Genomic DNA, 26205 nt, shown 5'->3' on the forward strand with positions numbered 1-26205 from the left:
GGCAGGACTGCAAAGAGACCTGGACAGGCTGGACACGTGGTCCAGAAACTGGCTTCCCGAATTCAACCCTGCCAATTGCAAACTCATGAAGATTGGGGAGGGGCAAAGAAGACTGCAGACAGAGTATAGGCTAGGTGGACAAAGACTACAGACCTCACCCAGGGAGAAAGATCTTGGGGTGACCATAACACCGAGCACGTCACCAGAGGCACACATCAACCAAATAACTGCTGCAGCATACGGGCGCCTGGCAAACCTAAGAATAGCATTCCAATACCTTAATAAGGAATCATTCAAGACACTGTACACTGTGTATGTTAGGCCCATATTGGAGTATGCAGCACCAGTCTGGAACCCACACCTGGTCAAGCACGTCAAGAAGTTAGAGAAAGTACAAAGGTTTGCAACAAGGCTAGTTCCAGAGCTCAGGGGAATGTCGTACGAGGAAAGGTTGAGGGAAATCGGACTGACGACGCTGGAGGACAGAAGGGACAGGGGAGACATTATAACGACATACAAGATACTGCTTGGAATAGACAAGGTGGACAGAGACAGGATGTTCCAGCGAGGAGACACACAAACAAGGGGTCACATTTGGAAGCTGAAGACTCAGACGAGTCACAGGGACGTTAGGAAGTATTTCTTCAGTCATAGAGTCGTCAGGAAGTGGAATAGCCTAGCAAGTGAAGTAGTGGAGGCAGGAACCAAACATAGTTTTAAGAAGAGGTATGACAAAGCTCAGGAAGCAGAGAGGGAGAGGACCTAGTAGCGATCAGTGAAGAGGCGGGGCCAGGAGCTGAGTCTCGACCCCTGCAACCAAAATTAGGTGAGTACAATTAGGTGAGTGTACACACACACAAACACACACACACACACACACACACACACACACACACACACACACACACACACACACGCACGCACACACACGCACACACACAGACACACAGACAACATCTCTCCATGGGTCCTTAAAGAGGGAGCAGAGATATTGTGTGAGCCATTAACAAAGAACTTCAACACATCATTTGAAACTGGGCAACTCCCTGAGGTATGGAAAATGGCAAATGTAGTCCCAATTTTTAAAAAGGGAGACAAACATGAGGCACTAAACTACAGACCTGTATCACTAACGTGTATAGTATGCAAGGTCATGGAGAAGATCATCAGGAGGAGAGTGGTGGAGCACCTGGAAAGAAACAAGTGTATAATTGACAACCAGCACGGTTTCAGGGAAGGAAAATCCTGTGTCACAAACCTACTAGAGTTTTATGACAAGGTGACAGAAGTAAGACAAGAGAGAGAGGGGTGGATCGACTGCATATTTTTGGACTGCAAGAAGGCCTTCGACACAGTTCCTCACAAGAGGTTACTGCAAAAGCTAGAGGATCAGGCACACATAACAGGAAAGGCACTGCAATGGATCAGAGAATACCTGACAGGGAGGCAACAACGAGTCATGGTACGCGACGAGGTGTCAGAGTGGGCGCCTGTGACAAGCGGGGTTCCACAGGGGTCAGTCCTAGGACCTGTGCTGTTCTTGGTATATGTGAACAACATAATGGAAGGGATAGACTCAGACGTGTCCTTGTTTGCAGATGATGCGAAGTTAATGAGAAGAATCCAATCGGATGAGGATCAGGCAGGACTACAAAGAGACCTGGACAGGCTACAAGCCTGGTCCAGCAACTGGCTCCTTGAATTTAACCCTGCCAAATGCAAAGTCATGAAGATTGGGGAAGGGCAAAGAAGACCGCAGACACAATATAGTTTAGATGGCCAAAGACTGCAAACCTCACTCAAGGAAAAAGATCTGGGGGTGAGTATAACACCGAGCATATCTCCTGAGGCGCACATCAATCAGATAACTGCTGCAGCATACGGGCGCCTGGCAAACCTACGGATAGCGTTCCGATACCTCAGTAAGGATTCGTTTAAGACTCTGTATACCATTTACGTCAGGCCCATACTGGAGTATGCAGCACCAGTTTGGAACCCACACCTAGTCAAGCACGTCAAGAAATTAGAGAAAGTGCAAAGGTTTGCAACAAGACTAGTCCCAGAGCTACGGGGATTGTCCTACGAAGAAAGGTTGAGGGAAATCGGCCTGACGACACTGGAGGACAGGAAGGTCAGGGGAGACATGATAACGACATATAAAATACTGCGCGGAATAGACAAGGTGGACAAAGACGGGATGTTCCAGAGAAGGGACACAGACACAAGAGGTCACAATTGGAAGTTGAAGACTCAGATGAATCAAAGGAATGTTAGGAAGTATTTCTTCAGTCAGAGTAGTCAGGCCGTGGAATAGCCTAGAAAGTGACGTAGTGGAGGTGGGAACCATACATAGTTTTAAGGCTAGGTATGATAGAGCTCATGGGGCAGGGAGAGAGAGGACCTAGTAGCAATCAGCGAAGAGGCGGGGCCAGGAGCTGTGACTCGACCCCTGCAACCACAAATAGGTGAGTACAAATAGGTGAGTACGCACACACACACACACACACACACACACACAATATGAAAATGACATAGCAGCGAAAGCCAAATCTGACCCGAAACTGTTGTACAGCCACATCAGGAGGAAAACAACAGTCAAGGACCAGGTAATCAGGCTAAGGAAGGAAGGAGGAGAGACAACAGGAAATGACCGTGAAGTATGTGAAGAACTCAACAAGAGATTCAAAGAAGTGTTCACAGAGGAGACAGAAGGGACTCCAGAAAGACGGAGAGGTGGGGCACACCACCAAGTGCTGGACACAGTGCACACAACCGAGGAAGAAGTGAAGAGGCTTCTGAGTGAGCTAGATACCTCAAAGGCAATGGGGCCAGATAACATCTCCCCATGGGTATTGAGAGAGGGAGCAGAGGCGCTATGTGTACCCCTAACAACAATATTCAATACATCTATCGAAACAGGGAGATTGCCTGAGGCATGGAAGACAGCAAATGTAGTCCCAATCTTTTAAAAAGGAGACAGACATGAAGCATTAAACTACAGACCAGTGTCACTGACATGTATAGTATGCAAAATCATGGAGAAGATTATCAGGAGAAGAGTGGTGGAACACCTAGAAAGGAATGATCTCATCAACAGCAGCCAGCATGGTTTCAGGGACGGGAAATCCTGTGTCACAAACCTACTGGAGTTCTATGACATGGTGACAGCAGTAAGACAAGAGAGAGAGGGGTGGGTGGATTGCATTTTCTTGGACTGCAAGAAGGCGTTTGACACAGTTCCACACAAGAAATTGGTGCAAAAACTGGAGGACCAAGCAGGGATAACAGGGAAGGCACTACAATGGATCAGGGAATACTTGTCAGGAAGACAGCAGCGAGTCATGGTACGTGGCGAGGTGTCAGAGTGGGCACCTGTGACCAGCGGGGTCCCGCAGGGGTCAGTCCTAGGACCAGTGCTGTTTCTGGTATTTGTGAACGACATGACGGAAGGAATAGACTCTGAGGTGTCCCTGTTTGCAGATGACGTGAAGTTGATGAGAAGAATACACTCGATCGAAGACCAGGCAGAACTACAAAGGGATCTGGACAGGCTGCAGACCTGGTCCAGCAATTGGTTCCTGGAGTTCAATCCCACCAAGTGCAAAGTCATGAAGATTGGGGAAGGGCAAAGAAGGCCGCAGACGGAGTACAGTCTAGGGGGTCAGAGACTACAAACCTCACTCAAGGAAAAAGATCTTGGGGTGAGTATAACACCAGGCACATCTCCTGAAGCGCACATCAACCAAATAACTGCTGCAGCATATGGGCGCCTAGCAAACCTCAGAAGAGCATTCCGACATCTTAATAAGGAATCGTTCAGGACCCTGTACACCGTATACGTTAGGCCCATATTGGAGTATGCGGCACCAGTTTGGAACCCACACCTAGCCAAGCACGTAAAGAAACTAGAGAAAGTGCAAAGGTTTGCAACAAGACTAGTCCCAGAGCTAAGAGGTATGTCCTACGAGGAGAGGTTAAGGGAAATCAACCTGACGACACTGGAGGACAGGAGAGATAGGGGGGACATGATAACGACATACAAAATACTGAGAGGAATTGACAAGGTGGACAAAGACAGGATGTTCCAGAGATTGGACACAGTAACAAGGGGACACAGTTGGAAGCTGAAGACACAGATGAATCACAGGGATGTTAGGAAGTATTTCTTCAGCCACAGAGTAGTCAGTAAGTGGAATAGTTTGGGAAGCGATGTAGTGGAGGCAGGTTCCATACATAGATTTAAGCAGAGGTATGATAAAGCTCACGGCTCAGGGAGAGTGACCTAGTAGCGATCAGTGAAGAGGCGGGGCCAGGAGCTCGGACTCGACCCTCGCAACCTCAACTAGGTGAGTACAACTAGGTGAGTACACACACACACACACATAAACGAAGAGGCCGGGCCAGGAGTTGAGTCTCGACCCCTTCAACCACAAAAAAGGTGATTACAGACATGTGAGTACAAACATCAATTCAGAGAAACTCGGAAATATTATTACAATATTCAATGTGAAGCGTTAAACTCAAAAGAGTTAAACAGCACGTGGGTAGAGGAAGTCAAATATATTTAATTAGAGGAAGAGGAGTGTAGCTCCAATTTCCCAGATCATGAGCTTATCTCTAGTATCAAAGCATCATGAGAGGTTCGAGTGCTCAAAGAAAACGTCTCATGGCTCAGTTGGCAGGGCTCTCAACTCACACACACAAGGTCCAAGGTTTCCACCCGTATCGGGGATTGAGACGGATGGAAACCTTGGGCATGTTTCCATAGACCTGCTGCCCTTCCTTGTTTACCTAGCATTAAGTAGGTACCTGGGTGTCAACCAACTGTTCTTGGTTGCATCCTGGGAGTGATGGTAGTATATCTTAAATAGGGCTGGGATTTGAAATGAGCTAAGGTAAGATAATTCTTGGTCTGTAAATTCAACTGTGTAAAAACAGGAGGGAGGGGGAGGAACTGGAACACTTACTTGAATGTCTTGCTGCCTGGAGCGCTGGGACTGAACACCTGAGCCACTCCCAGCAACACCTGACGCACCTCACTCAGCCTCGCCTCTGTCAGTCTCCCTGACACTACTACCTGCAATGTTCAACATTAGATTATTTTATTTCATGTCAAATGCTGAACCAATACGAGTCATTCAGTGCATGGAGTGGTGGCGGCTTGATACTCCGTCCGTGTATGTGTCAACCACTGCAAGTGTTGATGTGGAATAACACTGCAGTTTCGTCAAAAACTTAAACAAAATACAATATTAGTCCTCCTGTGTTAAAAAAAAAATATGAACTTTACAAGCAATGTTCATTGTGTAGTCTTACTTAAAACATCTTAACAGAGGCATAACTGAAGATAAATATATATATCATAATTTTTGTCATTAGATACTAAGAATACACAAAATGAAAGCAACAAGCTCGTATATAAGGTGTGCGAAATATAAATAAACACAAAAACATATTTGAATTAAGTGACATAAACACTGATCAATGTACAGTGGAAGTGCCACTTTACATCTACCGAGGATATTCCCTGAGTCTAAAACATACCCATATTTCTTTTACCTCTGCTTAACTTTTTTTGTCTCAGTAGTTCTTCACTCTTCACGTAAAAACATAAATAAAAGAGAATATCCAGTTGGCTGACATGACTTTCATTCAGGCTAGTCTCATGCTTTCCCAGTGATACAATAGTAAAGACAAATACTTGACCTCATGGGCAGGTACTAAGGCAAGGTTACATGTCCGGAACTCAGTGACGGCAGCAGTCCCACCAGAAGGACACATAAGTCTGAAGTTCTCAGACCGTAGACTTATTGCCCAGTCCTCAGTGTTGGAACCATCTGAAATGGAATTGTTAATGGGCCGCTAAACATTGAAATAAATCTTTGAGATAATGCATTATTAGAAAGCTGATATATATATATATATATATATATATATATATATATATATATATATATATATATATATATATATATGCAAGGCAAGCCACGGAGGGGGGTGTAAATCTTTAGCTCAAGTATTTTCACACTTCTCAGTACGTCATCAGGAGCTGTGCAATGTTACAAGGGAGCAACCAAAGCAGGGAGAGAGGTCTCAGAGTAGCGTAGATGTCACCGGCCACGGTTACCCTTAGATTGGGTTAGTGGTCGGTGCCCATCCCACCCTACCATCATCCCCCTACTACCCATATGGGGTAGGAGGGTTTCTGAGATGTCAAGTAGGAAATTATAAGACATAAAAAGCCAGACTTAAGCTTTTTCTAATCGTTTATAACAGGTCATATGGTTTAAGAAAATAAGTTTCTCGTTAGATACTGTAGACATGGATTGCTATTATTCTGTGTGACCGTTTAAATGTCCTGCTCTGGGGTGCTCGAGTGTTCTACCGATGTACTCAGAAGTACCTCTTCCTAAATACTGTCTACTATTTTCTCAGTGTCTGTTAATATGCCATATAAGGGGAACTTCTATGCTTATCCGATAATATTTCTATGATCTAAATTCTACTAAAACCCTTTAACCTCTCCTTACGTTATCACTTTATCTTGTGTGCTTGTCACTGTATGGTACATTAACAGCTACAGGCGTTATATAATCATCACAAGTGACGTGGTTTGAAGTTTTGGTGCGTAGACACAGGTCGGGCGTCACCAGTCCATCAGCCCACCTGGCATAATGAACAATCCTGTGATTTTGTATAGCATTGTTGTTTAAGATTGTATACAATGGACTCTACTAAATGTTGTACAAGAATGATGTGCAATACCGACAAGATGAAACTAAGATACATATGCAACATCTGGGCATCTTTATTGTAGACGTTTCGCTATCCAGTGGCTTTACAAATTCCTGGACATAACTTGAAGACAGTAGAACTATATACAGAAAATGAGGTAATCAGTCCCTCTACTTTAGAGTTGGTGCGAAGAGCACCGTAGTCGTGGAGATTCTGAAGCAGAAGCAAGGAGGCTGATGCTTTTATACTAACGTCAGGTGGAAAGGGGACGTGTAGCAGACGAGGGCATTCTGAGGACATGTACATAACCTTCACGACTACGACAACTACTACTTCAACTAACCCATCTCTTTGGGTCGGACCTAATTCCACTGGGAAATCCCGCCTGCCAGTGACTATGCCCTCGTCTGCTACACGTCCCCTTTCCACCTGACGTTAGTATATCATCGCCAGGCTCCTTGCCTTCTGCTCCAGAACCTCCGCGACTACGGTGCTCCTCACACCAACTCCAAGACTGAGGGACTGATTACCTCATCTTCTGTAGTTCTACTGTCTTCACATTATGTCCTGGAATTTGTATTGATAAAGCCACTGGATGGCGAAACGTCTACAATAAAGATGCCCAGATGTTGCATATGTGTCTAAGTTTCGACTCTACGAAATAATTATAGAGCTTGTATAACCCATAATTTGAGTTGTATACTATATTCCTTTCATGTTCCAAGAGGGAAGATTCACTTATGTTTCTTTCCATAACAGAAATGTTTGGTGCTATAATCTGGGCAGCATCCCACCCCGTGGGTGATTACATGCACTAACGTGGTTATAGATAGCATTCGAGACCTGTCCTGTCCCGACTTGAGTATTTATGCTGGGCAATTCTGGTTTCCAGAAATTTACCTGTTTGACCGATATATGAGAGAGGACACTGACGCAATGAGAAGTGTGAAAATACTTGAGCTAAAGATTCCCCCCCCCCGTGGGTTGTTCTGCATAATTAAGATCGCCAATCTGCGATTGTCTGCATACATACATACATACATATATATATATATATATATATATATATATATATATATATATATATATATATATATATATATATATATATATATATATATATATATAATGTCGTGCCGAATATGCAAAACTGGTCAATTAGCAAGAACTCATTTAAAATTAAGTCCTTTCTAAAATTTTCTCTTATACGTTTAAAGACATATCTTTTTCATTAATGTTAATATAAAAAATTTTAATTTTGCGCCAAAAGAATCTTAGAAAACTTACCTAACCTTATTATAACAAGAACAAATTATTTTAGCCTAACCCAACTAAATATATTTTAGATTTGTTTACAATAATTTAATACTAAACAAACACAGTGAAATATATTTTTTATCGTTAGGTTCAGAATAAATTTGACGAAATTATTACATACACAAATTTTCACTTGTCCTATATGGCAAGATGAGCGTTGCTATTTAAGCCAAGATCGCAAGTTCTGCCTATTCGGCACGACACACACACACACATTATATATATATATATATATATATATATATATATATATATATATATATATATATATATATATATATATATATATATATATATATTATTTTCATATAGTCGGACTTGAGTCCTGGAAATGGGAAGTACAATGCCTGCACTTTAATGGAGGGGTTTGGGATATTGGCAGTTTGGAGGGATATGTTGTGTATCTTTATACGTATATGCTTCTAAACTGTTGTATTCTGAGCACCTCTGCAAAAGCAGTGATAATGTGTGAGTGTGGTGAAAGTGTTGAATGATGATGAAAGTATTTTCTTTTTGGGGATTTTCTTTCTTTTTTGGGTCACGCTGCCTCGGTGGGAGACGACCGACTTGTTGAAATATATATATATATATATATATATATATATATATATATATATATATATATATATATATATATATATATATATATATATATATATATATATAGGTAGTAGGTTGGGAGACAGCAACCACCCAGGGAGGTACTACCGTCCTGCCAAGTGAGTGTAATACGGAAACCTGTAATTGTTTTACATGATGTTAGGATTGCTGGTATCTTTTTTCTGTCTCATAGACATGCAAGATTTTAGGTATGTCTTGCTACTTCTTCTTACACTTAGGTCACACTGCACATGCATGTACAAGCATATATATATATATATATATATATATATATATATATATATATATGTATATATATATATATATATATATATTTATATATATATATTTATAAATATATATATGTATATATAAATATATATATATATATATATACATTTATGTATATATATATGTATAAATATATATATATATATATATATATATATACATATATATATATATATATAAGAACATAAGAACATAAGAACGAAGGAACACTGCAGAAGGCCTACTGGCCCATGCGAGGCAGGTCCAAGTCTCCTACCGGCTTAAGCCAATGCACCCAACCTAGTCAGGTCAGGTCACATTGACTTAAGGGAGGAACACGGCAACCGACTGGTAGCACAAGCTATCAGGTCTAACTCACACCCACCCACATCCACTCATGTATTTATCCAACCTATTTTTAAAGCTACACAACGTTCTGGCCTCTATAACGGTACTTGGGAGTTTGTTCCACTCATCCACAACTCTATTACCAAACCAGTACTTTCCTATATCCTTCCTGAATCTGAATTTTTCCAACTTAAAACCATTGCTGCGAGTCCTGTCTAGGCTAGATATTTTCAGCACACTATTTACATCCCCTTTATTTATTCCTGTCTTCCATTTATACACCTCAATCATATCCCCCCTAATTCTACGTCTTTCTAGAGAGTGCAGATTCAGGGCCCTTAGTCTATCCTCATAGGGAAGGTTTCTGATACATGGGATCAACTTTGTCATCCTCCTTTGTACATTTTCCAGAGAATTTATATTCATTCTGTAATAAGGTGACCAAAACTGTGCAGCATAATCTAAATGAGGCCTAACCAAGGATGTATAGAGTTGAAGAACAACCTGAGGACTCCTATTATTTATGCTTCTTGATATGAAGCCAAGGATTCTATTAGCTTTATTGCGAACACTTATGCACTGTTGTCTTGGTTTCAGATTACTGCTAACCATAACTCCTAAATCTTTTTCGCAATCCGTAATATTAAGATCTACATTATTTAGTTTATATGTGGCATGGTTATTGTCCTGTCCAACATTTAGAACTTTGCATTTGTCTATATTAAACTGCATCTGCCACTTCTCCAACCACTGCATCAGTCTATTCAAATCTTCCTGGAGTGCTCGAATGTCCTCGTCAGAATGAATTCGACGGCCTATTTTGGTGTCATCGGCAAACTTGCCGATGTCGCTCTTTATGCCCTCATCTATGTCGTTTATGTAGATTGTGAACAGCAGGGGGCCCAACACTGACCCCTGTGGAACACCGCTCGTGACACTTCCCCACTCTGATTTCTCCCCATTTATGCAAACTCTCTGCTGCCTATTTGTCAACCATGCCTCTATCCAGGAAAAAATTTCTCCTCCTATTCCATGTGCTTTAATTTTCCTCAATAGTCTCTGATGTGGGACCCTGTCAAAAGCCTTACTGAAGTCCATATACACAATATCATATTCATTACCATGATCTACCTCCTCAAATACCTTAGTGAAAAAAGTTAATAAATTCGTAAGGCAGGAACGCCCCTTTGTAAAACCATGCTGAGATTCGTTGATTAATTTATGCTTTTCAAGGTGGCTACGAACTGCCTCGGCAATTATTGATTCCATAAATTTTCCCACTATGGAGGTTAGGCTTATTGGTCTATAGTTCGAAGCTAAGGACCTGTCACCTGTTTTGAAAATAGGTATCACATTTGCCATTTTCCACTTATCTGGCACCATGCCAGTTTGTAGTGATATGTTGAAAAGATTAGCCAAAGGTGTGCTAAGCTCCTCTTTACATTCCTTTAGAACCCTTGCATACAGTTCATCAGGGCCTGGGGATTTGTTAGGTTTTAATTTATCTATTTGCCTAAGGACCATGTCACTTGTGACCCTAATAGTACACAGTTTATTATCGTCCTGTTCTACATAATTTATCATTACTGGAATATCGCTGGTATCCTCCTGTGTAAAAACTGAGAGGAAGTATGTGTTAAAAATTCTACACATTTCCTTATCACTGTCAGTGAGCTGACCCGAGGAACTTTTGAGTGGGCCTATCTTGTCCCTGATCTTACTTCTGTATACCTGAAAGAATCCTTTTGGGTTAGTCTTCGATTCTCTTGCAACTTTAACCTCTGGGTTTTCTTCTATTTTCTTACTAGTTCTTGTTTATTTCCTGTTATCTCCATGGGGAAGTGAAACAGAATTCTTCCTCCGTAAGCCATGCGTGTTGTAAGAGGCGACTAAAATGCCGGGAGCAAGGGGCTAGTAACCCCTTCTCCTGTATAAATTACTAAATTTAAAAAGAGAAACTTACGTTTTTCTTTTTGGGCCATCCTGCCTTGGTGGGATACGGCCGGTGTGTTGAAAGAATAATAATATATAGATAACTTACGCCAGCTTGTGATGCAGACTCAGCCAAGACAAAGCTAAGTGGCTGTAACACCTAAGATAATTACTTATGCTGAGTGAATTAGTCACGTAGCTGCCATTGCATGATAATATAACGGTCAATGAACTGTAATTCCGATGTCTCTTGTCTGCAAAATTATTTTGAAGAATTGTTAAAACGAAAAAAGAAGAGCGTTATTAAGTTTCTATGATATATTCCCTCTCTCTTAATGAAAATGAAAATAAAGATGTGTAACTTGTATATTGTCCGAGTCGGACCCAAATATCGTCATAAGCTTCTCTCTTATGTGCGGGTCGTGTATTGTTACAGTCACGGTATTGTACCTTTCTGTTTTTTTAAAGAGGTTTATTTTCAGTAAATACAACATACAAGTGTTAAATGAGTAGGTGACGTGTTATTTTGAATTTTCAGCTACTAATACTATTCCAGTTTTTGTTAAGAACTTTGACTCACCAGTGTTGTCAGGGACAGTAGTGTGCTTGATGAAAGTCACGTCACCCCCACCATGTACTAAACATCTGAAGGCACCAGTATAGGAGTAAAATGGTTCGGCACTGCTCCTGGCACAATGATTCTCCCCTTCCCCAACACAAAGGCTACACAGACGGTCTATGTAGTTGCTCTGTGTGTTGTAAGTAGGGAGCTTGGCTCCAGGAGCACATGAGCCACCTGTAAAGAATTCTGCAGCAGCAGTGACATAATTACAGTGGGATGGGTCAATCAGTCGTCTCTCCAGGAGAGTGGCCAGAGGTAGCTTCCATCCTGTAAAAGATAAAACGTGTCTTTAAAGGTCATGGAAACGTGTTTGTTCTTCAGCTGACGCTCTTCCATTCTCATTAATGGCTTCGACATTTTACCAATTTTTTCTTTTTATTATTTTTGCATTTCATAGGTCCATTCATCACCCGTGCCTCTAAGTCAATACATACCTGCAGTCTTGTCGATGCCTGTGTGGCAAGATTTAAGACCTTCTAAGTGACTGAAGGAGGTAATATTGGAGTCAACTTTCACGACAGCTACGGCATAATAGGATGAAGTTGGTATTGCACCGCCCACGTTGTACACCTCGCTCAGCACACGTTCAAACCCATAATCTCTAAGGGTATATACCAGAAATAAATTAAGGTGGGTGCAGAATGTAAGGATGATTATGGTATTTCTTCAGCCCACAGGAATGTTTGATTATAATTTGTAAATAGTTATCCTATTGCTGTAATGCTTCATCTCCTTCCGTGGATGCTGGGTAATGAATATCAACAAAGACGTGAATAAAAACACCACGTAACATTGCTCACGAAATCGTAATGACACGATTGCAAACAAACCATACCCCGGCCGGGATTGAACCCGCGCTAACGCGACGGGCTGGAGTTTTGAGACTGAAGATTGAGACACTTATGCAGCATATGGGAATCTTTATTCAGGAAACGTTTCGCCACACAGTGGCTTCATCAGTCCAATACAAAGAGGAAGGCGTAAGGAGAGGAGGAGTATGAGGTAATCAGTCCCTCATCCTGGAGTCGATGTGTTCAGTCCATCCATCAATCTCCTCTCCTAACGCCTTCCTCTTTGTATTGGACTGATGAAGCCACTGTGTGGCGAAACGTTTCCTGAATAAAGATTCCCATATGCTGCAGAAGTGTCTCAATCTTCAACTTGTCGGTTTTTCAAACCATTCATCACACAGTTTTGAGACTCTCTGACCGCGGGTTCAATCCCGGCCGGGGTATGGTTTACCACGTAACATTGTCTTTATTGTGCACAAGGTTTCACTCTAGATCACCTTTATCAAACCTATTGAAGGGAAGGTCACGAGTTTTAATATCTCTCCCATCTCATTCACTGCTACGGGATTTATAAATTCAAACATTGTGTTGTTCTCAATGAACGTGACGAAGCTTGTCCTGAGAGAAAGACTCTCAAGGCTGAAAACTTCTTCCTGTACACAAATTCCTCTCACAGTCTTTCCCTATAAAGCTTAATTTATATTTCATCTTTTAGTGTTTCTTTATTAATCCAAATAACTGTAGCACATACTTCTTCTTCAAGAAGATCATTATATACCTCGAATATACCCTCAAATCTCCTTTCTTCTTAAACTATTCTGCCTTCTTAATTTTGTCCAGTCCACACCACTTAGAACAAGAAAACAACACCATTACTGACCATTACAAAAGACTCGGACATGCACAATACAATAATTTTATAATTTCCTTGTTTTAGTTTTTTGACAATGCTTCAAGAATTGATTCTGACTGATTGCTGAATACGGTAATTTGGGCGTGAAGATTTTTACCATTATCCACTAATCACTTTATTCAGTAATAAGAATGTCAAAATGACTTAAAAAAAAGAGTTGTAATAATGTTAATTACACTTCTTTTGTCATTGTGATAATGATAAGAAGTAATCTGATGCAAGTTTGTGATTATTCAGTGGATATAACTAAGGTAGTATGAACCTTGGTAACCGATACCAACTAATTGGTTTAGAAAGATCCAAGCAAACACTTGGTCCTAGTGACTAGGCCCTAGTCACTAGGCCCTAGTCACTAGGCCCTAGTCACTAGGCCCTAGTCACTAGGCCCTAGTCACTAGGTCCTAGTCATTAGGTCCTAGTCACGTTTTTGTCCTGGGACCTTGATCGCTTTTAACATACACAGATTAAAATGACAGTATATATAGACGGAGAGCAGGATGTGACACATAATGACCTGAAAAATGACATTTGAGGTGAGGACAGGTAGATAAAGAGGTCATCATGTGTTGCTAGGTAGGTGGTGGGTTGCCTGGTTGATAATCATATATGCCAGTGAACAACAAGGACCCCAATGGAAATAAGTCACTCTCTGATTTTTGGGGTTATCCCAGGTAATGTATACATATGATAAACTATGTATGATAATTGTACTTATGTGTGCCTGTACCTAACTAAACTAACTTAATGTTTTTGAAATTTTGTAGCTTCCTTTATTATGTTCTACGGTGTCGGTGGAGGATTAGCCAGGTTTCTAGATATCGTCGGCGTCTAAGATCTTGTTCCGCGAGGACACGTTGTGCCTCTTTCCAGTTCATCAAATGTCCCGTGGAGGTCGATGCTCGTCCAGGCAGACCGAGAGATTTGTTCCTGTTTTCCCTATACATTTCTTGGGACAGTATCCACAGAGGATGGTGTAGACGCCCGCTGTGGAAGTTAGAGGCGTGGGGCTAGGTTTCGTAGTGAGGGCTTTGAGAGAGGATGTATTTATGGTGGAAACGCTGGTATTGCTTCTAGCAAGTGCCTGGCGGGTATTCTTGGCAACTTCACCACATGGGAGCACTATGAACTGCTTAAAGGATTTGTTAAGGATAGCTCGTGCCTTGAGTCTGCAATCCCGGATGAAGAAAGAGGGAAATTGAAGGCGTGTGAAGGCCCTCCTCAACAAGATCAACGCTGTCGAACCATCAATAAAGTTTACACATAAACTCTAAAGAGACGGCAAACTTCCTTTTTTCGACATCCTCCTGTGCAGGTCTTCTGATAGCGACAAACCTCTCTTCAGGGACGATTTTATACATTTTCATACCAAGACACCCGCATTAAAAGAGGTGTCCTTACTGGCTTCTTGAGATCTCTTCGTATCTCCAGCTCTTGTTTTCTTGAAATGTATCTACATAACACAAGCCTTCACACGTCTTCAGTTTCCATCTTTCTTCATCCCTGTTCACACTGTGTAAGTATATTTGCGGTAAAGTGGTAGTCGCCTGGCATGTTCTGCATGGTTTGAACTGTTCATGTTCCAAAGCTTGGCATACTAGACATGAAGTTAGAGAAATCATGTAGAGAAGCCTTGCTACAACCCAGCGCCCAGCTGAGACATCCTCCAGCTTTAGTATCCAACACACAAAAATGACATGTACCCATTTTCGTGGGAGCCATCTTGGATTTGCGCGAATTCTTTAAAAGGCTTGCTAGTGCCATGCATGGTGCATTCGTCGGGCTTTATATCAGGGGCCCGTAAGGATAATAAAGTCTGCAGTAAAATATTGGAATAACAGCAATTCCAGGTTGACCAATAAACTGAACTATTGTAGCTGTACCTCAAAAAATAATGGAGTTTCCTTGCTTGAGATAGAAAAGAAAATAGTTCAAATAGCTATAGGTAGCATTTTTATTAAAAATAGCATCTTATGAAGGTAGGAAGTATAATGATGCCGATAATATGGATGAATGGACACAAGTGTAAAGATTCAGGACATTTTATTGGACAAGTATCGACATAGGATACGCATCCACTAACAATATCCTGAGTCTATATACACTTGTGTCCTGGCATCAACAATCCCTTACATCACACTGCACTCGAGGTTACTCACTTTGTAACTTGGAAGACATCAGCACCGTCCAGTGCAACGACATCAGCATTACCGAAGTAAATATCAGGATAGCACTGCGACGCATTAGTGGTGAGGCTACAACCAACGCCCAGACCAGCGTCAGCACCGTAGCCCTGAGCTGCCAGTCGGAGGTCCTCACACTTCTCAGCCTCTGCTGCGCTGTGCACACAGAAGCGAACTGGGTTCTTTGCTTGGGTCAAATTTAACTTGTAACCAGCTGCAGGAACACAACACAACACAGTACCATTAGATGCGTTAAATGAATGAGATAAATTATTTCGATTCCACACGTTATGGATGATTTAAATTATTGATGGCAACTGCAAGACAGGCTGGCACACGCCTTTATTGTAAGATATATTTAAAATGTAAGTTTGAAGAGAAAGAGATTGAGAGAGAGAGAGAGAGAGAGAGAGAGAGAGAGAGAGAGAGAGAGAGAGAGAGAGAGAGAGAGAGAGAGAGAGAGAGAGAGAGAGAGAGAGAGAGAGAGAGAGAGAGAGAGAGAGAGAGAGAGAGAGAGAGAGACAGACAGACAGACAGACAGAGAGGAACAGAGTATGAATTTTAGAGCTTTATCAAGGGACGATAATGCTCCACAGAGCGAAACGTAGTTCCAAAAAACTCTACTCTGCAACGTGAGTCTTTTCTTCATTATTATTGGTAATATGGCAGCTAGATAATAAACCTAACTGCTGGTGATCTGGTGGCCTTCTCCCTACATAACTGTCCTACGTAACTATTCTCTGTCTGTTTTTTTTTTTAGCTTATTCTTGTATGATAAACATATGTATTTAACGGTTGCTCCGTGATCCGAAAAAAAGATATCCTCCTATTCTATTTTAATATCATAATATGGTACTTATTTGACACAGTAGCACCTCGCTATCTTATAACCTTCACTAGTGGGCTCTCAGCTTCCTTGTGAAGTCATCGCCAGCCACGCCTCATTTCCGACTCTAGTGCTTAATTAAGTTTTTGGCCTCATGCCTTTGCTTTAGGCTAAAGACTGACCATCCTTTATCAAGGCTGAGGGACTGATCTCGAAGTTACCTCTCTGCTTCTATTTTGTTCAGTATTGTAATCGTCTTTGTATTCGGCTGATGAAGCCTGCTGAGCAGACGAAATCTTTCAGCAATAAAGATATCTAAGTGTTACATATGTGTCTTGCTCATCATCTCGGTTATTTGCACAACCAGATCATCTACCTACAACCACAGCAATATTGCATGAGGCACCTACAGAATACCTTATGGTGAGCGAGACAAACTATACATTGGAGAGACTGCACAGAATATCGCTATAAGAGTTCTCGAACGTAGACATTCCTGTAAGACATAAAAACAATTTTTGCGTCACTTATAGGGACAAACAGAAACAAATAATAACCAGGACAAAAACCAAAGAGGAAAATAAGACAAGATGATTGTGTTTGGAAGCGCCACACATTCAGACTTACAATGCTATCAAAGAGAACTAGTAAAATCATTCGTGGCGAAACGTTTGTTCAATAAATGTCTTGAACTGTGCACATTTCTCTTTGAAGATTAAGACACATGTGCGACAGTTAGATATCTTTATTGATGAAACGTTTCGCCTACACAATAAGCTTCTTCAGTCCAATACAAAGAGAGCAGTAGTAATGAAATAAAGATGATGTAATCAATCCATCATCCTTGGAGAAAAAGTATTTGAAGTGGCCAGTCCGTCAGCCAGGAGAAGAGTTTAGCTCCATGGTCTGGAACGGTACTGTTCCATCAATAAAGATACCCAACTTCTGCACATGTGTCTTACTCTTCAACTTGTCGGTATTATATACCATTTTCAATAATATTTCTCTTTACTTACACACTGCTGGTATCACCATACCTGTTCTTCATCTACAACCAAGGAACATTTAACATCGCAAAACTTCTAGCTAAACCAGTTTGAAATAATAATCCATAGCATTGTGTGTAGGTGACGCAACATTGACAGAGTTACTACTGTACTAAGACATCCTCTGCTTCACCACGCCTACCTGTATCTCACCATCATCTGTATACAATGCCGTGTCACGTGTGTTATGTATTGACTTGAAAATACAGGTCACTGACCGCGAAGTGTGAATTGCTCATTACTCTATAATTTGTTAATGATTGTAGCCATGTATAAACGTAAGTAACTATTCTTACAGGATTCATTACCTTTGTACCTAGTTCAGCTATCAAAACTTTGGGAGCCCAGTCCTTGGACCCATTACGTACCTCTGTAATCTGTAAATACCTTTGTAACTTGTCATGATTGTGACCAGACCTACCTGGAGTTCATTACCTTTGTAAATTGTGAGTTCATTACCTTTGTAAATTGTGAGTTCATTACCTTTGTAATTGTGAGTTCATTTCCTCTGTAACTTGCTCAGCTATCAAAACTTTGGAGTCCAGTCCCTGGACCCATTATGAACCTCTGTAATCTTTTGACTACCGCCCACAGGATGGGTATGGGGTGCATAATAAACATTAAACTAACTGACAGCAGCATTGTCTTGAAATGAAATGTTGATTTGCACATATTGCCCTATTACCAAGATAGATCAAAACGTTGTCCAGTTTTTATCTCAATTTAATTTTTTTATTGTTGCAGCCACTGTACTGTGACTTAAATTCTTCCTGAGGTGACATGTACACCATCTCATTTCACCAGAAAAAAACGTAGACTAGTGGATTCAAGTTGAATGAATGCAAATTTAGAAAGTATACATTAAAGTTATGGTGGAGGAACAGATCTGTGAATTGTTGGAACACTTAATAATGACATCGTTGAAGCTATTGTCTTGGGTAGCTTTAAAAATAAGTTAAATATACGAGAAAGAAAGTTTGCGTCGGAGAAGGATCAACCTAGCACAGGCCAGTAGAACCATGGCAGTACTCCGTTATTTTTACGGTCTTATGTAACCTTGAGTGGACTTACATTGCTTCAGGACCTTAGAGGGTGAGATGGGCTTCCTTATCGCCTTGAAGTACGTGTCTGGAGGAAGACCTAGAATTTCCAGCACAATCTTAGAGTGTCTAGTGAGGGCGTTCAGGTACAAGCTCCTCTGTTCACTGGGAACCCAACACACAACAACAAGAACATTAGAAAAAACTATATATATATATATATATATATATATATATATATATATATATATATATATATATATATATATATATATATATATATATGCATAAAACACCAATCAAGAAATTATAAAAGTGTTGATATGGCAATAAAAATTTATCAGAATCTAACGCAACAGATTTAAAAATAATAACATTTATTTTTATTCATATTAATTCATTTTATAAATAAATTGAGCATTATATGCTATTGAATTAATATATAAATCAATATTATCGTTTCAGAGACCATAAAAATTAGGATAACCTACTGGAAAAACTGGAGAAATGCAGTTAGAAGATGGAAGAGCAGGAGATGAACCGAGGAGATGAACAGAGACAGATCTGAATTCAGAAGAAAATAATGGAAAGAAGAGAAGAAAGTGAGATACTAATAAAGAGGAAAGAGAGTGAGAAAGAAGAGAGAGAGAGAGAGAGAGAAAGAGAGAGAGAGAGAGAGACAGACAGACAGACAGACAGACAGACAGAGACCTGCAACAACTAATCGAGAGGCACAAGAATCAGGGACGAAAGTGATAAAGATGGAACCAATTTAAATTTGATTATAATTAAGAAAAGAAAGAAATAGGAAAATAAAAAAAATGGGAAATAGAATAAGGAGATACACAAAAGAAGAGAGAAGAAACATCACCAGGAAAAGTAGAAGACAAAACCCCCCAAAAATATGAATAAACTAGAAGTGAGAAAATCGAAAATTAAAAGAGAATGAAAAGATATAGAAGAAGAGAAAAGAAGTCAAAGATGATGAAAGATGATGGAGCTAGACAGCGGAAGACACATCACCTTCCATCACTACATACAAGGAAGGAAAGAAGGAAGGAAAAGGGTACTATACAGTAGAAGACACATCACCATCCATCACTACATACAAGGAAGGAAAGAAGGAAGGAGAAGGGTACTAGACAGTAGAAGACACATCACCTTCCATCACTACATACAAGGAAGGAAAGAAGGAAGGAGAAGGGTACTAGACAGTAGAAGACACATCACCATCCATCACTACATACAAGGAAGGAAAGAAGGAAGGAAGGAGAAGGGTACTAGACAGTAGAAGACACATCACCTTCCATCACTACATACAAGGAAGGAAAGAAGGAAGGAAGGAGAAGGGTACTAGACAGTAGAAGACACATCACCTTCCATCACTACATACAAGGAAGGAAAGAAGGAAGGAGAAGGGTACTAGACAGTAGAAGACACATCACCTTCCATCACTACATACAAGGAAGGAAAGAAGGAAGGAGAAGGGTACTATACAGTAGAAGACACATCACCATCCATCACTACATACAAGGAAGGAAAGAAGGAAGGAGAAGGGTACTAGACAGTAGAAGACACATCACCTTCCATCACTACATACAAGGAAGGAAAGAAGGAAGGAGAAGGGTACTATACAGTAGAAGACACATCACCATCCATCACTACATACAAGGAAGGAAAGAAGGAAGGAGAAGGGTACTAGACAGTAGAAGACACATCACCTTCCATCACTACATACAAGGAAGGAAAGAAGGAAGGAGAAGGGTACTATACAGTAGAAGACACATCACCATCCATCACTACATACAAGGAAGGAAAGAAGGAAGGAGAAGGGTACTATACAGTAGAAGACACATCACCTTCCATCACTACATACAAGGAAGGAAAGAAGGAAGGAGAAGGGTACTATACAGTAGAAGACACATCACCTTCCATCACTACATACAAGGAAGGAAAGAAGGAAGGAGAAGGGTACTATACAGTAGAAGACACATCACCTTCCATCACTACATACAAGGAAGGAAAGAAGAAAGGAGAAGGGTACTATACAGTAGAAGACACATCACCTTCCATCACTACATACAAGGAAGGAAAGAAGAAAGGAGAAGGGTACTATACAGTAGAAGACACATCACCTTCCATCACTACATACAAGGAAGGAAAGAAGGAAGGAGAAGGGTACTATACAGTAGAAGACACATCACCTTCCATCACTACATACAAGGAAGGAAAGAAGGAAGGAAGGAGAAGGGTACTAGACAGTAGAAGACACATCACCTTCCATCACTACATACAAGGAAGGAAAGAAGGAAGGAGAAGGGTACTATACAGTAGAAGACACATCACCTTCCATCACTACATACAAGGAAGGAAAGAAGGAAGGAGAAGGGTACTATACAGTAGAAGACACATCACCTTCCATCACTACATACAAGGAAGGAAAGAAGAAAGGAGAAGGGTACTATACAGTAGAAGACACATCACCTTCCATCACTACATACAAGGAAGGAAAGAAGGAAGGAGAAGGGTACTATACAGAAGAAGACACATCACCTTCCATCACTACATACAAGGAAGGAAAGAAGGAAGGAGAAGGGTACTAGACAGTAGAAGACACATCACCTTCCATCACTACATACAAGGAAGGAAAGAAGGAAGGAGAAGGGTACTAGACAGTACAAGACACATCACCTTCCATCACTACATACAAGGAAGGAAAGAAGGAAGGAAGGAGAAGGGTACTAGACAGTAGAAGACACATCACCTTCCATCACTACATACAAGGAAGGAAAGAAGGAAGGAAGGAGAAGGGTACTAGACAGTAGAAGACACATCACCTTCCATCACTACATACAAGGAAGGAAAGAAGGAAGGAGAAGGGTACTAGACAGTAGAAGACACATCACCTTCCATCACTACATACAAGGAAGGAAAGAAGGAAGGAGAAGGGTACTATACAGTAGAAGACACATCACCTTCCATCACTACATACAAGGAAGGAAAGAAGGAAGGAGAAGGGTACTATACAGTAGAAGACACATCACCTTCCATCACTACATACAAGGAAGGAAAGAAGGAAGGAGAAGGGTACTATATAATAGAAGACACATCACCTTCCATCACTACATACAAGGAAGGAAAGAAGGAAGGAGAAGGGTACTATACAGTAGAAGACACATCACCTTCCATCACTACATACAAGGAAGGAAAGAAGGAAGGAGAAGGGTACTAGACAGTAGAAGACACATCGCCTTCCATCACTACATACAAGGAAGGAAAGAAGGAAGGAGAAGGGTACTATACAGTAGAAGACACATCACCTTCCATCACTACATACAAGGAAGGAAAGAAGGAAGGAGAAGGGTACTATACAGTAGAAGACACATCACCTTCCATCACTACATACAAGGAAGGAAAGAAGGAAGGAGAAGGGTACTATACAGTAGAAGACACATCACCTTCCATCACTACATACAAGGAAGGAAAGAAGGAAGGAAGGAGAAGGGTACTAGACAGCGGAAGACACATCACCTTCCATCACTACATACAAGGAAGGAAAGAAGGAAGGAAGGAGAAGGGTACTAGACAGTAGAAGACACATCACCTTCCATCACTACATACAAGGAAGGAAAGAAGGAAGGAGAAGGGTACTAGACAGTATAAGACACATCACCTTCGATCACTACATACAAGGAAGGAAAGAAGGAAGGAGAAGGGTACTATACAGTAGAAGACACATCACCTTCCATCACTACATACAAGGAAGGAAAGAAGGAAGGAGAAGGGTACTAGACAGTAGAAGACACATCGCCTTCCATCACTACATACAAGGAAGGAAAGAAGGAAGGAGAAGGGTACTATACAGTAGAAGACACATCACCTTCCATCACTACATACAAGGAAGGAAAGAAGGAAGGAGAAGGGTACTAGACAGCAGAAGACACATCACCTTCCATCACTACATACATGGAAGGAAAGAAGGAAGGAGAAGGGTACTAGACAGTAGAAGTCACATCACCTTCCATCACTACATACAAGGAAGGAAAGAAGGAAGGAGAAGGGTACTATACAGTAGAATACACATCACCTTCCATCACTACATACAAGGAAGGAAAGAAGGAAGGAGAAGGGTACTAGACAGCAGAAGACACATCACCTTCCATCACTACATACATGGAAGGAAAGAAGGAAGGAGAAGGGTACTAGACAGTAGAAGACACATCACCTTCCATCACTACATACAAGGAAGGAAAGAAGGAAGGAGAAAGGTACTATACAGTAGAAGACACATCATCTTCCATCACTACATACAAGGAAGGAAAGAAGGAAGGAGAAAGGTACTATACAGTAGAAGACACATCACCTTCCATCACTACATACAAGGAAGGAAAGAAGGAAGGAGAAGGGTACTATACAGTAAAGACACATCACCTTCCATCACTACATACAAGGAAGGAAAGAAGGAAGGAGAAGGGTACTATACAGCAGAAGACACATCACCTTCCATCACTACATACAAGGAAGGAAAGAAGGAAGGAGAAGGGTACTAGACAGTAGAAGTCACATCACCTTCCATCACTACATACAAGGAAGGAAAGAAGGAAGAAGAAGGGTACTATACAGTAGAATACACATCACCTTCCATCACTACATACAAGGAAAGGAAAGAAGGAAGGAAGGAGAAGGGTACTATACAGTAGAAGACACATCACCTTCCATCACTACATACAAGGAAGGAAAGAAGGAAGGAGAAGGGTACTATACAGCAGAAGACACATCACCTTCCATCACTACATACAAGGAAGGAAAGAAGGAAGGAGAAGGGTACTAGACAGTAGAAGACACATCACCTTCCATCACTACATACAAGGAACGAAAGAAGGAAGGAAGGAGAAGGGTACTATACAGTAGAAGACACATCACCTTCCATCACTACATACAAGGAAGGAAAGAAGGAAGGACAAGGGTACTAGACAGTAGAAGACACATCATCTTCCATCAGTACATAAAAGGAAGGAAAGAAGGAAGGAAGGAGAAGGGTACTAGACAGTAGAAGACACATCACCTTCCATCACTACATACAAGGAAGGAAAGAAGGAAGGAAGGAGAAGGGTACTAGACAGTAGAAGACACATCACCTTCCATCACTACATACAAGGAAGGAAAGAAGGAAGGAGAAGGGTACTAGACAGTAGAAGACACATCACCATCCATCACTACATACAAGGAAGGAAAGAAGGAAGGAGAAGGGTACTATACAGTAGAAGACACATCACCTTCCATCACTACATACATGGAAGGAAAGAAGGAAGGAGAAGGGTACTAGACAGTAGAAGACACATCACCTTCCTTCACTACATACAAGGAAGGAAAGAAGGAAGGAGAAGGGTACTAGACAGTAGAAGACACATCACCTTCCATCACTACATACAAGGAAGGAAAGAAGGAAGGAGAAGGGTACTATACAGTAGAAGACACATCACCTTCCATCACTACATACAATGAAGGAAAGAAGGAAGGAGAAGTGTACTATACAGTAGAAGACACATCACCTTCCATCACTACATACAAGGAAGGAAAGAAGGAAGGAGAAGGGTACTATACAGTAAAAGACATATCACCTTCCATCACTACATACAAGGAAGGAAAGAAGGAAGGAGAAGGGTACTATACAGTAGAAGACACATCACCTTCCATCACTACATACAAGGAAGGAAAGAAGGAAGGAGAAGGGTACTAGACAGTAGAAGACACATCACCTTCCATCACTACATACAAGGAAGGAAAGAAGGAAGGAGAAGGGTACTATACAGTAGAAGACACATCACCTTCCATCACTACATACAAGGAAGGAAAGAAGGAAGGAAGGAGAAGGGTACTATACAGTAGAAGACACATCACCTTCCATCACTACATACAAGGAAGGAAAGAAGGAAGGAAGGAGAAGGGTACTAGACAGTAGAAGACACATCACCTTCCATCACTACATACAAGGAAGGAAAGAAGGAAGGAGAAGGGTACTAGACAGTACAAGACACATCACCTTCCATCACTACATACAAGGAAGGAAAGAAGGAAGGAGAAGGGTACTATACAGTAGAAGACACATCACCTTCCATCACTACATACAAGGAAGGAAAGAAGGAAGGAGAAGGGTACTAGACAGTACAAGACACATCACCTTCCATCACTACATACAAGGAAGGAAAGAAGGAAGGAGAAGGGTACTATACAGTAGAAAACACATCACCTTCCATCACTACATACAAGGAAGGAAAGAAGGAAGGAGAAGGGTACTAGACAGTACAAGACACATCACCTTCCATCACTACATACAAGGAAGGAAAGAAGGAAGGAGAAGGGTACTATACAGTAGAAAACACATCACCTTCCATCACTACATACAAGGAAGGAAAGAAGGAAGGAAGGAGAAGGGTACTAGACAGTAGAAGACACATCACCTTCCATCACTATATACAAAGAAGGAAAGAAGGAAGGAGAAGGGTACTATACAGTAGAAAACACATCACCTTCCATCACTACATACAAGGAAGGAAAGAAGGAAGGAAGGAGAAGGGTACTAGACAGTAGAAGACACATCACCTTCCATCACTATATACAAAGAAGAAAAGAAGGAAGGAGAAGGGTACTATACAGTAGAAGACACATCACCTTCCATCACTACATACAAGGAAGGAAGGAAGGAAGGAAGGAGAAGGGTACTAGACAGTAAAAGACACATCACCTTCCCTCACTACATACAAGGAAGGAAAGAAGGAAGGAGGAGGGCACTAGACAATAGAAGACACATCACCTTCCATCACTATATACAAAGAAGGAAAGAAGGAAGGAGAAGGGTACTATACAGTAGAAGACACATCACCTTCCATCACTACATACAAGGAAGGAAAGAAGGAAGGAGAAGGGTACTAGACAGTACAAGACACATCACCTTCCGTCACTACATACAAGGAAGGAAAGAAGGAAGGAGAAGGGTACTAGACAGTAGAAGACACATCACCTTCCATCACTACATACAAGGAAGGAAAGCAGGAAGGAAGGAGAAGGGTACTAGATAGTAGAAGACACATCACCTTCCATCACTACATACAAAGAAGGAAAGAAGGAAGGAGAAGGGTACTATACAGTAGAAGACACATCACCTTCCATCACTACATACAAGGAAGGAAAGAAGGAAGGAGAAGGGTACTATACAGTAGAAGACACATCACCTTCCATCACTACATACAAAGAAGGAAAGAAGGAAGGAGAAGGGTACTATACAGCAGAAGACACATCACCTTCCATCACTACATACAAGGAAGGAAAGAAGGAAGGAGAAGGGTACTAGACAGTAGAAGACACATCACCTTCCATCACTACATACAAGGAAGGAAAGAAGGAAGGAGAAGGGTACTATACAGAAGAATACACATCACCTTCCATCACTACATACAAGGAAAGGAAAGAAGGAAGGAAGGAGAAGGGTACTATACAGTAGAAGACACATCACCTTCCATCACTACATACAAGGAAGGAAAGAAGGAAGGAGAAGGGTACTATACAGCAGAAGACACATCACCTT

The 26205-nt window shown here is 41.2% G+C and overlaps 1 protein-coding gene across 1 annotated transcript in view; it reads right to left on the bottom strand.

Moving 5' to 3' along the window:
* LOC128686619 (uncharacterized) overlaps positions 1-26205 on the bottom strand; it is a gene marked incomplete at its 5' end in the record, with an annotated part of 113103 nt that overhangs the window by 83247 nt on the left and 3651 nt on the right. Inside the window, 6 exon segments of the mRNA XM_070084280.1 lie at positions 4968-5077; positions 5707-5837; positions 11783-12091; positions 12259-12425; positions 15685-15922; positions 18652-18785. Of these exon segments, the coding sequence (XP_069940381.1) occupies positions 4968-5077; positions 5707-5837; positions 11783-12091; positions 12259-12425; positions 15685-15922; positions 18652-18785 (1089 nt within the window).

Source organism: Cherax quadricarinatus, chromosome 12 (genome assembly GCF_038502225.1).
Source record: "Cherax quadricarinatus isolate ZL_2023a chromosome 12, ASM3850222v1, whole genome shotgun sequence".
Lineage (NCBI taxonomy): Eukaryota > Metazoa > Arthropoda > Malacostraca > Decapoda > Parastacidae > Cherax > Cherax quadricarinatus.